We start from the raw sequence: 15,893 nt of genomic DNA on the forward strand, positions 1-15,893 counted from the left end.
CTTGAGATATCGGTTTGTTCGGAAGGGGAGAGCGGGCAAAACTGGATTATATCGCGCGAGCCCCCAGGGAGCGGGCTCAGCCGGCCCCACGCCGGGGCTGCGGAAAGTTGACATAACTTGAAGAGTAATCTCGTTTGGGTTTTAGGTTAGTGTGACGCCTGGAGGTTTTAGGGTTGGACTATTGAAGATTGGAATCGATTTGGCTTTTTTACGTTCGGTTGGACCGTCGTAGGTTTTTTGCCACTTCTTTTTGAAATAAATGTTTCAATTCCGAAGAAAATTAACGCTTCGATGATTTGATATCTAAAGTAAAAATATATTAAGGTGTTAATTGAATTCAATCTCAGAGCATAAAAGTAGATAATTTTCCCAACGATCAAATAATTAAGTCATACCCACGGTATGCTATAAATAAATAAACGTATAAAGTAGCTAGATGCCTGCGTTGTTGGGCTTGTTTATTCGAAACTCTAAATAGGACTTTGAAATACTTCGCGAACTAATTCCATAGTTGCAAAACAATTTGCATGAATAAATCAATGGAGCCCGAGCAATCAGCAACTTTTGAACAAACAAGTGACTGTCGTTGTTCTGGACTTTGTAACTTATTTAACTTCCAGATTTACTTGAAGCGTAACAAAACAACAAAATGGCGTACATGGTTTTGTTTGATTTATTGTTTTGTTATTTATAGGTATTTAAGATAAGTTGTTAGAATCCACTTACTGTATAAAATAATAAAATTGCCTTAAAAAATCTATAACATAAAACTAATAAAGTTTCAAACTTTTATTTTAAAGGACAATGACCAAAAATGTATGGAGTGTGGTCCAAATGTCCACCACTAACGTGACCTATGTAGTAAAATAGTCTACTAAATACTGATTCATTATAACCAAACCGCAATCAAAAATATGCTGTCAGTAAAAAGTTATGACTGAATGAAAAGTCTGTTTTTTACCTTTTCGTCCGAAAAATGTTCTTAATATCATTCTATCCATTGCACATTTTGGACTTATCTACGCATGTTATGTCATGTCGCATGTGGCGCTGGGTTATAGATGAATTTTATTAAATAATAATGTGCCTACAACTTTGTACGCGTGAAAATAGTTTAAATATTATTTCCCATTTTTACAACATTTGTCTTTACTGCTCCGCCCCTATTGGCTGTAGGATGATGTTATTTATCCTAAAATCATCCTTGATAAATGGGCTATCCATAACAAAAATAATTTTTCAAATCGGACCAGTAAGTTCTTGAGATTAGCGCGTAAACTACTACAATTTTTAAACGGTCATAACTTTTTACTGACAGCTTATTTTTTTTTCGTCCCATACTGAAAGTTAATCTCTATTTAATGGACTATAAGCCAATGTAGGTCTCATTGGTGGTGGACATTTGGACCACTTTTGGTCATTGTCCTTACTTAGTTTCATATCCCCGTTGAAATACAACACAACTGAAAATTCGAGATTGTTATAAAGTTATGTTATGTTAACAAGGAAAGTTTGTCAGTGTCGTCATTATTATGACAAAAATATAACTTTTAAATCTAAGTATTTTAAAGTAGTAGATTTATTATATCTAAATATATCCTGCAATATAAATCCTACTTTCCTTTTACATTTGAATCGCAAAAAAGTAAAACTTTTCAGTCAAACGCCGACGACTTCAAAAGTGGACTTTATTGAATTTTCCCTGTCCCGTGTCCGTTATCCCCCAGTGCCCTCGGCTCCTGCGCCCAACCCTTCGCAGGGTTCCGTATTTATACTGTTTTTGGGCCGTATGCAAATACGCGGGGCTCCCGAGACTAGTTCCGCCCTGGTTCGACACGAAAATAAACTCACTTCATGAATAAGTTAGGAACCTTGTGGAAATGTACGTTGAGTCATAGTTATGTCATATTATTATTCTGAACTGCAACTTGATGCAGTATTTCATTATGATAAACATGGATTTACCTAAGTGAAATGTCTGGAAAAGTTGTGGAAAACTTAAACAGAGAAACCCTGTCCTCTACACAATGCATTTTTTTAATACGGTTTCGTAACCGGTTATACTGTTATTACTTACTTTAGTAGTGTCCATCGTCAATAATGCGTTTAGATTTCTAAATTCATTTTCTATTAGATGTAAATTTTCGGGTGGTCACTACAATGTAGCCAATATTGAAGTGACCACCTGAAAAACCTCACATTCTGGCAAAAATAACTCCCATTCGTATGTAATCGAAGTTATCAATCATCAGGACCCTAAACAATGCGACAATTCTGCCTAATTAGCCGGTGCAAAAATAGAGTTCTATTCCTGCCCGCTCTCCCCTCGCCCACCTGCTCGTTAAATTCGCGCGCTCCGCGGAACAGGACACCCGTAATTGCTTCCCTCCCCTCGTAGTGTAGGAGGACCACGTGGTGACAATTAGTAGGATATTGTTTGTTTTAGGAATTTCTTTAATGATAAAATTTGTCATTAATAAAAAGTACAACAGATACCCGTATAACCGTGGGACGCATCACTGTACCTTAATTATAGTATTGAAACCTTTTGAAGCCTTAACGTTAAGCTAAAGTTACGCGTTCAAAGATCAAATTCGAATTTAGGAATGGAAAAAAGAGTCTCAGGACTGAATGATTTAAAATTGAAGCAGTTTGGCGCTAAAATAATTTATTAATATTTGCTAGGGTGTAAATGCTAATAACATTAAATGCAAGTCCGGGAAATCTTCAGCAATGTGGCTGCCCTGATCATCAGAGAACCGTGGAAATAAAGCCATCGTTGCGTTCAGGAAAATTCTGCCAGCGAGGTGCTTCTCCGAGACAATCTGCACCTTCTTCCATTGTTTCAAAGCTCATATTAGAAATGGTTACTTCTGCGAACAATGTGTGTGAATTTCAACTTTGTGCGGTCGAAATAGCGGTGTTACGATAAGCGTATTAAAATTGTTTTCGCGAGTGAGATACTGCCAATGATTGGTGGGAACTGCTTTTGCGGCTTTAGACTTTCTGCGGTGGTGATAAGAGCAAGGTAGATGTAGAATAAAGTTGTATTCTAAATGAGATGTTTCCACACTTGGGGTTGGGGATGTGTAGTTTGCTCAAGTTACGATATTGGTGTTGTAAGACAACGCTGCGGCGGCAAACTTTTGTCTTAGTTAATGGCATCTTTTTCCTCCTTTGGCTTTCAGAGTTTTTCCGCTAAAAGTAGGGGCTTAATGCGAAATAATGAGGATGGATAAAGCGTTGGCTTATATTTTCTTACGCACCTGCCTGATGTGATTGGGGTGATTTTTATAATGATACAAAAATGACGTTTCTCAAATTCATTTTAAAACTTTTTCTATCTTATGGGCTGTAACAAGTGACATATTTGATCATATTCCTGAACACAACACTCCTGTGTCAAATAAAGCATATCCATATTATTCTATTTCGATCACTTGAAATTGTAAATTGAGGGCAAGGCAATACAAATTTACAGCCACTGCAGGGTTGTAAACAGACAGACGGTCGCGTGGATTGGCGTCGTAAAGAATAGCTCGGTACTTGGGGTGCACCCGACCTCGTCAGGGTGTTCCGAGCCCGCGGGCAGTCGGGGGTTAGCCTTGCGGTAGTGCTGGCACTTTGAACGCTTGCCATCGGGTGGAAAGATTTTAAAATAAATCCTTTTTATGAAATAAAACATTCGCCATTTTATACTATGAATATTTTTATAACTGACTGAAAATCATTGTCTGCTGCTGTCTTTCCCGAAAACTATATTCGGGACTCGTGAGAGTGAATAGGCATCCCAACTAATATTATAAATGCGAAAGTAACTCTGTCTGTCTGTCTGTCTGTCTGTCTGTCTGTCTGTCTGTTACGCTTTCCCGCTTAAACCTCGCAACCGATTTTGATGAAATTTGGCATAGAGATAGTTTGAGTCCCGGGAAAGAACATAGGATAGTTTTTATCCCGGTTTTTGAAACAGGGACGCGCGCGATAAAGTTTTTCTGTGACAGACAAAATTCCACGCGGGCGAAGCCGCGGGCGGAAAGCTAGTAGATAAATATACAGCAGGTATGCACCATCATAAGCTGCATCTCGCATAACATCAGGTGTAAATGCAGTCAAATACCTGCCTTTCTCTGCATAAGACCATCTACTGTCACTGTGTATCACAAATAAGAAAGTTATTTGTCACTTTTTCATAATCAAATCGCTGAACAAATAGAAGTTTTAGTTAACAAATCGATTGGATTACATTCTGGCATGTCACAAAAAACGCTTTTTGAAACTTTGCAACGTTTCTTTTCTTTCTTCTTTCCAAGACCCTAATCTTAAGTTTTTTGATCTCCCAAGTGTTCTGCCCTCAGCTGTAAAAGGCAATCCCGCTGGCGATGAAGCCATTCCCGGAGCCCGGGGCGGGACAGTGCTCCCTTTGTTAGGGATGCCATGACAATTGTCCGGGACCGCGGGAATGCCGGATTTGAGAATGCTCGGGAATTTGTCTATTCGAGATAAGAATCTTGTCTTTGCTTTAGAATTTAGATACTCGAACAATTGAAGATCTAATGGTTGTGGAAATCTGGATTCGGGATCATAATTACCTTCATGAAAGGATCAAAGTTACCAATTTACCATCATAAACGTACAATTTTATTGACGACATTTAAACAAGATATTCGCCAACGCAGCGCAATAAAACTTAAGTGTAGCTTGTTTAAGGTCATTCTGCGATTTTAGTGCCTACCCCTATAATTTTACTACAGCAAAAATATAATAACAGACGTAAAATATACCTACTTGTCCAAACTTTATTCGATGTGAAAAATACATTTACTAACCCTAAAACTTTATGCGTGCACTTTTAAAACCCTTTTACACATATTGTCACTTTTATATTAAGCGTCCCTATTCTAACCCGCCAACGGCTCACGGGTCGTAACTTCCAATGGGGTCTACTCTGCAAAACAATTTCTATAACGTCTACTCCATTTGTTTCAGTCGCTCATATCAGCGTTTCAGGCTGAGTGACAAGGATGGGAAATGTGGAAATTTCGAAATTTATGTTCGCACACAACCCCTAAACAAAACCATAAATTGAGCGGGGCCCCGTCTGCCCTTGATTAGCCATTTGTACGTCACGCCACTCTCGTTTTAGACTTTCTTTTACTGTAGGGCAGTGGAAGGTTAATTCTGCGTTTTAGTGCACTCCCGACGGCATTAATGTTTATGTAATGCGAAATGTAAACTTGTTTTGTTGCGTGGTAAGTTTCAGGTTAATGGTTAAGGTCATGAATTGGATGATCTGTTTATCCCAAGAGAGAAATTGTCTTGTCTGTGTTCATTTGTAATTAGAAATAGAAATGCGTACACAAACATATATTTTGTACGCTCAAATTCAGACTACACTCAGACTTATTGTTGATTAAATTAAGGTTTGTAAGTTTTGAATTCAAAATTACCAAGTTGGTCTGAATCCGAGATGTCCAAGATTCAATGAATGAACATTATAAATCTTATTCATTTCGTTAAAAAGCATGGAGCAAGAAATGTATAAGTTAAAAAATCCCACCAATCATATCGTAGCATCTTTATTAGGCTGTCGACAATCGGGGTAATTTTCCGAGTTGTCGCGGTTATCGGCGATCGCCGCAGCATCCGCGTTACTGACGCCTAATTTAACGCGGTATTGTGGGGGAACTTAGGCCGGACGAGCGAGGGCGATTTTATTGCTTTATATTTCTTCTTTTTGCCAGAGTGGTCGTCACACCTGGTTTGGTGGCAAGCTTCACAATCCGTCGCCATTCCTCCCGCATTGCAGCCTTTCTTGTACACTCGTGGAGTAGACCATCGAGTGTGGTTTTGACCTGGTCAGTCTGGCGACCTGCCTGTCATGCCATGCACTTAAGCGATGCGTAACATAATTATCGTGTTGAACTATGTAACAACTTATGTACATAGCCATCAAAAATATCTAAGCACGCAATAAACTATTGAGAATTCTAAAATAAGGTTAGAGCTACGTTCTTAGAAGAAGAAATTGAAACTTTTTATAATCAAATAGAGAAGATAGAACTCAAAGCTTATTAGCAACATAAATTTTTGTAAAATATAGAGCAAGCGGTTTAGAATAATTTTGACAATAAAGATAAAATAAATGACAAGAAATCATTGATAAAGTATCATTATGAGGCTCGATAGGCCTATTGCTTGCAACATTATCCGAAACTTATTCATTACCATCTTAGAATTCATATCGCGTCTGAGTCGTTCCTGTGCCTCCTCCCTATCGAAGGGGAGGGAGCCATCTTGCTGATATCATCGGTTATGGCAACACCGGCCCAAATCGTTCCGCAGTTTATCCGACACGCGCCATTAGTTTCGCAATGAGTTATTATGGCACATACAAGTGGTTCCTGGTGTAAGCTGGTGTCAAATTTTGCCAATATTTGACTTGGGGAGGGGGGCGCAGATCGAGATTATTATGCTCTTACAATTTGAACACGATGAAACAATTATGCTATGACGTTTCTAAAAGTAGTATTAAAACATACCTACTACGAGTATGTTTTATGTCATCGTTTTTGCTCTAACCAAAAAAAGTGTCATCTAAAAACATAACCCTCTTTCTGGCGCAGTCGGGCAAATTAAACAATTGATTGTTAATTTCTTGCGTGTCACCATCGAAGTAAGTAGAACCTAACATCTAAAAATGCTTAGTGCATAAAGTCCCCAAACGAACAACAAAACCAAGTAACATCATTCATTAAAAACACCCCCATTTCAGTCTCCAAGTAATTAAGAAAGGGCGAAATTGTACCTAACGTTAATTGCGAGTCAAAAATAAATCACCCCTGCCCCGGAACATTAGCGCGAACAAGGCTAATCCGAGTTAATCAGCGCGGGCCCCTGGATCAGCCCTGCGGCCGGCCCTGCCCGTGCCCGGGGCGTGGGGCTAAAGATCCCAATGTTCGCACTTTTGTACCATTCTCAAAACCCTTTTGTGATCTTAAAGTTCTTCTTTTCGTGTCGACAACAAACCTACACAGCGCCAGCCCAAAACTCCGCCACAAGAGTGGCGTTGTTGTTTTAAACGTTTGAAACTAACTTCCAAAAGTATTTGAGTTTTCAGAAACAAAAATATGTATCAGTAGTGGACACTTGACATGGACGCAAGGTAGAAAGTATCCTTCGATTGGATTGATGACTGAGCTTCTTGCACTGCTTCTTCTCAGCACTAAAGACGTATAAAAATCTCTTTAAAAACATACTTACTCGAATGCTTATCGAGTCTATTAAAACTCATAGTTTTACCATGTAAAATACAATCGCCACGTGCATTAATCAGTATTTTTACTGCCAAATCTAGATGACAAATGACAAGTACTATATCTCACCTAAAAATAAGCAGCTACCTTCAACAACAAGACTTTTCCAACTACCCTAACCGTTAATATTTGTCTTGTACCCGCGTCCCATCTATGGTCTAGCCATAAATTCATACCGGGTGTCACCCCCGGCTCTCGCGTAATCCGCAACGTGGCGGGTGACCGCGGAACATCTCGGGGGGCGGGCGGGGAGATAATGGCAATTCTGTATAACTGTTCCCTAAACTTAAATAGGTTTTTTTTCTATTTAGCGAAGGAATACACAAGCTAAGGAATGTAAAGCTACTTATAACTGGTCGTTTGCGTATCCTAGCGCAGTTATGTATTTCAGTAGGTAACTGTACGGCTAGCACGAAAAACTTTCGAGTTCGAATCATTTGCGTATTCAAATCGCCATCAAAAGATTTAGTACGAAAACTACAACAGCGCCCTTGTGATCGTGTCGTAAACTTATTTTGAGAATCAAAATTGTCACGTTATCGTTTAATTCGAAGGTTGAATATCGAATTTTGTCGAATACGCAAACGATTCGAAGACGAAAGTTGTTCATGCTAGAGGTATTGCCAAAATTAAAGTAGGTAACGCCGATTTAATTAAAAACACTTTCACTTGACTATTATATTCGTATTACTCAACCCAGAGAAGGTAGGTTATAGTCTAGGGACTGATAACTTTGTTTACTCTTCTTATATTCTTACAAATGACTGTAATCTGTACGTGTACTTATTACAATTTTAAACCATAACTAGAGATTCGGATTTCCGCATTTATCATCAAATCTTACTATTCAGCTTAGAAATGGTGCAGCATAATTGGCTGTATCAGCCTTTGTCAGGAAAATGACATGCCGGTTGTCTATTGAATAATTTGAGGTGGGTCAGGAGCGGAAGGAAAGGTGCAGTAATTGTGATTGATGTATTTTGTGGGGGTGTGGTATACAAATAGGGTACCGTGAAAAATGAGAATTTTTTCCTCTTGTTTTGGATCGCTCATATGGTAATCATGCAGCCCTACGTTGCAATTTATTGGCACAAAGCAAAATAGAAGTCGTGTATATATCTATATTCCCTTAGGTACTTCCCTTGACACCTACTCATAGTGGTTATAAAATTGTCAGACATAAGGCAAAATTTGTAATAATTATGGTTCCACTCTTATTCCAAGAGAATTGATCTATAAAATATTTTGCCCACAGCCAGATAGATAAATTACTCGAGAATATTAAAAAAAGCCTTTCAAATATTTTTTAAAACGGTACCAACTCAGTGTTTAAGTGTTAAGTAAACGGCTTCACTTTTTTGCTTATCATTTAAATAAACTGACCTATACAATTTCTTTTTCCATTTTACCAAATTGAAAGGCCGCGGGCATTCACAGTAATCACGGTACATACCGCAGTAAGGGGAGCGTGGGCCAAATGGACACCCGCGGAAACGGTTAGTTACGCGCACAATACCAGAGGGAGCTTGTGTGACGAATACTAATTATTTTAGGGAATAGAAAACTGGGCAAAATAAAATAAAAAATCTTTTTACCCGCCTTATAATGTTGGCTATGTTTTAGAACTACTATGTTGAATAGTGTGTTGATTTTTAACTAAATTTTTATGGACAATGTTTCTAAACAAGTTCTAGTCGCAATAATAATATGACTTTGACTTTGGTTGCTCATTAGTCTTTCATCAATGTCAAATATTCTTCTTCAATTTTAAAAGTCCTCGGCATTTTACGAATATAATATTTAAGCCAAAAATCTTACAATATAATGGCGTCACACAATTTGAATAATGAGACACTCAACCGCCATCCTCAAGGGTATCATTCTAGCGTCAGAAGATTTACACGAAATAAAAAGCTTTAGATGATTATGCAAATCACTGGAATTTCAGCTTTAAAGTGAATTTTCTGTTGATGTCGCGATTTGACTAAAAATATCGTATATCTAAATTTTTTATCAAGAAAGTTGCTGATATAAAATACTATGTAATAATTCATAATTGTTATGAAAAGGAACCATTATTATACTTTTACTACTTGTGCAAGCAGTGATTCGTCTAAGCATTAAATACTATGACTGTTATATGCTTCCTAAATAAATCAGAAATCAAATAATGGTAACTCCAAGTTTTTGGACAAATGCCACTAGGTAGAAAACTCTACTTTCTTAGACGAAGTTTATTACACGAACTACCAAAATCACTATAATATAAATCCTTCGCCCTCCATAGCATTCGACACGCATACTCAAAAGGGCGATCGCAATCACGGCTATTAGTAATCCTGCACACGTACACACAAAACGGCTTATTTTCAACTCTATTGCACCGACTTAACAGTGCACGTTTAGGGTAGTTTTGAACAAAATGACCCCAATCATAACTCAAGTTCATATTCCTCCGTAGTTATCGCATGGAACCTATTTGTCACGCGTTGTCAAAGCACCCGCGGCACGTGACACCGATGATACAATCGCTTGTAATCAGGGAAAGTACTTGAGTGTGCTTGTAATCGATTTATCGAAATCTTCATTAGTAAGCTATTATCGACTTTGGAAGTTTGATTTATTAATTTTCGATTCGTGCGTGCTTATTCAACCCCATAAGCTATTTGAATAATATATCTTTTTCGATAGTGATCATAAACATAGAAACATTAGTACTTACAAATTACAAAATACTTTCGAACCGACTACATAAAGGAGCAGGTATTTCTGCTGTATTTTTTTTATTAAATACAGCAGACGACTTCTCAATCATCCTTTGTTAGAACCCACATGATAGAAGAAATTACATAGAAAATTCAGGATGTTATTTTCGAATACATTTCAAAATTATCTGACGTAATATGGCGTAATGTTATCATGTACAGCTAGGTAATAAATACACGTCCATTTTCATTTGAATTTCAATGTCAGCGAGGTTGAGACGCGAGCAGTTGTTTTGTGCCCGACTGTACACGGGTCGGGAGTGCATCAAATATTCATGGGGGGAGTGAGCCCTCGCCCTACCTCCCCTCACTCGCTACTTGGTGTTTGACATTATTTGGGAAGTCATATAATTGTATGCGAATGATATACGCATAATGTAACAATGCTGAGTCTGTGAATGAAGTGTTTCAAATTGGTTTCGTTGTTGGTTGTGTCAGTTTGACTCTGCCTTTGTTTTTTTTCGTGACTTTCGATTCAGCCTTCACTAATTAAGAAATATTTTCATTCCCATTTGTGGCTTTCAAAGTTTAGTTCAGTAATTGGGCAAGTTCATATTTAAAGTTTATGTATGTAATCAAGCAAATGCTTAGTAGAAACTATTAGCAACGCCGTCAGAGAAAATGGTATAAACTGAGGGTATAAATTGAGCTGTGAGAACTCACAGCTGTAACGCTGGCGTGCAGCAAACAATCAACAGCTGCGTTGTCATTGTAATATGAAATAAATTCATCGACAATATCAATGCCTATCAAGGTGTGTACTTGCATGTATTTTGTTTTTATTATTGATATGCCAGTAATATTATTACATTATCATCTTTCCTGGCATGCATGCCGAAGTTCAGCATTCGAAATTCGACACCCAATCGGGATATAGTCAACATCAGCATAATCTTAGGGTGTCGATTCTCACCGCAAATGGTATTTCGCGGCTCTGGGGCGGCGCGCGTGAAACGAGATTCGTGAATGTGACGCTTGGTACTTGTATATCAATCGAATTACAAGAAAAGATGAGTTGAAAGATATGTGGAAACATGAAAACAAATTTCATTTATAACGCAATTACCTTCAGGAATCGTTCGAAGTAAAATAAAGACATCCAGTGTTTATGGCGTCCAATGTGACGCTCTTTTTAAAAAAATGGCCTCCGCAGAATAACAGCGTCCTGTTCTGGGGTCTACCTCAGATTGCCATTTTGGTTCAAACATGTACAAATACTTTGAACTGTAAATTGTAATAATTGTTTTGGACCAAATAATTTTTTTTTTTCTTTCTTACATTTTGATGACTGAATCCTACATTGCGATCTAAAACAGTAATTTCCGGTAACAATAACGAAAATTACACTTGAGAAAATATGAAATTAATTAGATTTTCTTACAAGGAAGAGTTATACACCTCTTTCTAAGCACCTGATACCTTAAACAGCCCAAATTGCTACAATCGTCGTAATCGCGAGCAGCCAATTACGAGGTGCTTACAATCAACGAGCGTCATCGGATTACACGGTGTCGCGATGTGTAGCGAACAGGGCTCGAACCCGAGACGACCGGTGTAATTAACAGGGGTAGGGTTGACGATATTTGAAGCGATTACATACTTATGTAGACACGTATCATTGTGTATAATGAGTAAATCGAAGGACAAGGTATAATAAAGCTATATTAGACTTGTGTAAAATATCTAGACTACAAAAACATTCGTATAAAAAGTATGCTTAGTTAAAAGACTGTAAGTTGTAGCAAATACCAGTTTTGAATATTATAATTCTACTGGGAGAACTGCTAAATAGTGAATGACTTTCTTGCGCTGCTTCTTCTCAGCACTAGCCCATATTACTGTCTCGCAGCAGTGGTAGGGTTGGGGCGTGTAAAAGTGCTCTTTGGGAGCCTACTTGCATAAATATACGATTGGATTTGATTTGCTAAAACCAAATTTTGCTGTTTCTATATTACATACTCCATAGTATGTTACTATGTTATATCCTTTTTTTTTCGATGAAATAAAAAGATATTTTGGGTATAGCTCTCCCAAAAAAAGTAGAAAATAAATGTGTGAATCGTTGACAGCCCTATAAAACGCAAAGTTCGCCGAGTTAACGAATTATCGGTTCGCTCCGTGTCTGCCGGGAGTCAGGGCTCCTAATTGTGTTACTGTCAAACGCCTTTGTGGTTGTGTCATTAGGGATAATTGATCTTGGGGTCCTGGCTCCGACGACCTTGATGGTGTGTATAGCATCTGAAGAGAGACTCTTCGAACCTCAACACCAGTGATGCTCGTAAAGCCATTGACTTATTCGATTTTGGCTCGCAGGAATATCAAAACGTAAAGGCTACGTAGAGAGACGTTACCACAGTGCTTTGGCATATTATTTTCATCATAGTACAATTTCCATATTATGAGTCGTCAGAAATGCCATTATGGAACCATCTATTTTATATTATCATTATTTAAGACAGTTAAGTCGCATTCAAATGACAAAAAAATTGTTAAGTTTAACTCTACACCAGTATTCGTCCGATTTCTGAAAGCACAAAAGAACTTAGTTTCTCTTGAATCAACACTAAACTCGGTCAGTTCAAATCAGTGCCTAGTTATAACATAATATATCTGCTCCCACATCCAATGACCTATTAAGGCCAGACCCTTCTTTAATAACCCTCAAACTCTGCTTTACAAACTTTGCACCGTTGTAGCAAACCCGGGCTTACAAAGTTATGCTCACAACGAGCCCGAAATAATAATTGAGAGTAAGAGCCAAAGCACACGATGCTTTTCGGCAGGCGGTGCGACGACGGAGCGGTGTCACTGCGTCGTCTTACGAGTACATCATTGGGCGACAAAACGCGGCGACAGACGCAGCCACAAAACGCACGCGAGTGTCATTTCATATTATTAGCTTGTCGTCGTGACATGTCGCGCAGTCGTGACGACAGCTAATTTATTAAACGACGCGCGCGTTTTGTGGCCTCGTATATCATGCGATATGACGCTGTGTGCGCTGTCGCTTACATAGAATATCTGGGGAACTCGAGCGGTGCAGGGCCGTGCGATACGGCGAAATTTTTGCAGTGCGGCGCCGCAACGTATCGTGTGCTTTGGCTCTAAGCCTCACCCCGACCGTCTAAGTCGACGACGTTGTCACGCGACGGGCTTGGGCTAATATAATTTGAAACGAGTTTATAATTGTAAACGCTAAGTAAATGAAATTTGGATTGTTTTTTCTTGAAAGTGTTGTGAAAATTGCTATAGTAACGCGTGTACAATGCTAATTGCAATACACTATATCGTTGTTAAATGTTAGCATATTTCTTTTTTGAAAATCCAATAATAGAATTGAATAAATGTCTATCTTTTTAAAACACGGATCAATTCTGAGGAAGATACTCATGAAAGTGTGAAAATCAGAAAACTTACTTTCATATTTGCTTGGTTTATCCCTGTCGAAATAAGTATCATTTGAGCTTATAATATCCTAAGATAAGATTTTCATATAAACAAAACCCATAAAATTGATAGATACACCTTTTTCATCTCGAATAATACATACAATACAGGAATAACTTCATAATATAGTTTTTTCAGGTTGTGCTTTTTTAATAACTTACTAACTGCACATTCTTCATAATTCGCTTTTATAGATGTTACATCCAATACAAAGATGCCCATATTGACACAAGCCGTGTATTACGTCATAACGCCCCTGTTTGTTTTCCGACGGCATTGTTTCACAAATATTTGCTCATCGTTAGCTGTGTCTACCCCCAACAAACAATGCTCCCCAATCACGAAAATGAACCTTGATGTAACTGCATATAGTGCAAATTCGAAACACTAATTTAAACACACCAATGTTTGTGCAAAAAGCTCTCTTTGCTGCGTATGGCTTTTATGTTGTTTTTATTTGATATTGATAAAGTTATTTTTAGGTGACATCTGTTTCAATCAAATTAAGTCTTCCTCAGTACATAGAATTGGTCCTTCGAGCCGGATGTTTTTATTTATAGTTTTATGAATTTCCGATCTGTCGTTTTCCAGCACTAAGACTGATGTCATGTTTGACAGCCTATTTGGAATATTCACAACCATATGGAAAAGATGAGATCATACATTTCCTTGAGCCGAAGGAAAAATTTTCGTGCTTTTAAGTGATTTTGTGAAAAATATTATTGGCAGGTAGTTGCTAATTGCTCATAAGATAGGCCCCCTTAAATAATATTTATTGTCCGTGGTGCATAGTCTTTTTTTAAACCTTTGTTTGTCACCTGTCATCCGCTTTGCAATGGAGGGAAGTCGAACCTTAATTTCGAACTCCTCCTATGTTCTTCTAATTAATTTCGTTGCGGGTCCAATGACAGTTTAACTTTCCCCCGGGACAAACTTGACCTTCATTGGTTGGGTTTTTGTGGCGGTCAAGCTGTAGATCCTGGCTACACAGGTGTTGCAGTGGTGGGAACGAGAGGTGGGAATAGTCCCGTAGCCTATTTGAAATAAAGACTCACTTCCGATAGTCCCCGCTGCCGTGATATACTATTTAGGCTTTTAAGTATTGCCACACAGCTCAGAAATCGGAGCAAGGATTGCCTAAATCTAAGTTAAATTATAAAAATAGTCACTGACCTGTGTCTCTGAGCTGCAGCGATCCGACCTTGTCGGTCAGGTAGCCCCGGATGGAGCTGGCCACGCGCGACGGCGAGGCGGCCGCGGCGCGCCCGCGCAGCGCTCCCGACAGCCGCCCGAGCAGCGCGCCGCCTTGCTCCTCCACGATCAAGCCCCCGGGGGCGAATGCCCCTCCCGCGACACAACTCAACCGAACAAACTCTTTTCAAATTCAAAATTCGCGTTCGAACGGCCAGTATTCACTTAATTTATGATTTACTTTTAAATATCGAATGCTTGTATATATTTTTAAAACTAATGGCGTTTTCAGTGCATGTTTTGATATGTATTGTTTAGAGGTTCGGGACCATGGTGCGCCGCGTTTGTAGATCTGGAACAAATAAAACTAGTCTTAGTACGCGCTTTCAAATATAACTGCATTAGGAGGGTAAAATAAAGCACAGGTACACAATCTACATTTAAACCAGCATTCATCACGTACATTTTCCTCGTAATATTTCACTGTGACACTGAATATACACCATCTTTCATTCATATCATCTAAAAACCTCTCAGAAAGTGACATTACATTTAATAAAATCTACCTTTTCAGTGCTTAATAACGTTTATTAATATAGCATTTCTTTTTATCTACATCGGATATCCCAGAATACGCCCTCAGAGCTGAATGAAGTCTTTTGAGTGGTAATGTCGGAATATAATTTATAAAATCATGATTAAAATTGTACCGTCTCCGTCTAACCTAACGTTTGACATACGAAAATGTCTAAAATTCTGTTAGAAATATCTGAGGAATTCATAATACTACAAACAGTAGCAAGCATTAGGTGCCTAATACGGAGCTTAAGAACCGGCGATTAGGTTTGTCGCAGCATAAAATTCAAACATCAAAGTAATTAGGAAAATTAATACATAAAAAGAGAAACATGTGAACTTTTTCCCTGAAAATTACGTGTAATTCACATTTCCCCCCGTCTCGAGAGCTTTCCGGAAGTGTGCCGCCGGAGGTCGCCACTCGCGCAGCATCCGGCGGCCATCTTGCGCCGGAAGCGGTTACAGTTTATGACTTCCCGCCCTTTTGGGAACGTAAATGTAACTTGTGAATTACGCTTTCAATTCCCTTTGTTAAAAGTTGCAATGTTATTCACCGGGATTTGCATTATAAAAGACCGCAATCGAAACGCCGACGCAGATT

The 15,893-nt window shown here is 38.5% G+C and overlaps 1 protein-coding gene across 1 annotated transcript in view; it reads right to left on the reverse strand.

Annotated features, from left to right (window-relative positions):
• The window catches only part of LOC135076429 (choline O-acetyltransferase), a gene marked incomplete at its 5' end in the record, with an annotated part of 82,852 nt that extends 68,051 nt beyond the window's left edge, over positions 1–14,801 (reverse strand). The window contains one exon of the mRNA XM_063970896.1: positions 14,699–14,801. Within this exon, the coding sequence (XP_063826966.1) occupies positions 14,699–14,801 (103 nt within the window). The remainder of the gene's footprint in view (positions 1–14,698) is intronic.
• Between the last annotated feature and the right edge of the window lie 1,092 nt (positions 14,802–15,893).

This window comes from Ostrinia nubilalis, chromosome 12, assembly GCF_963855985.1.
Source record: "Ostrinia nubilalis chromosome 12, ilOstNubi1.1, whole genome shotgun sequence".
Lineage (NCBI taxonomy): Eukaryota > Metazoa > Arthropoda > Insecta > Lepidoptera > Crambidae > Ostrinia > Ostrinia nubilalis.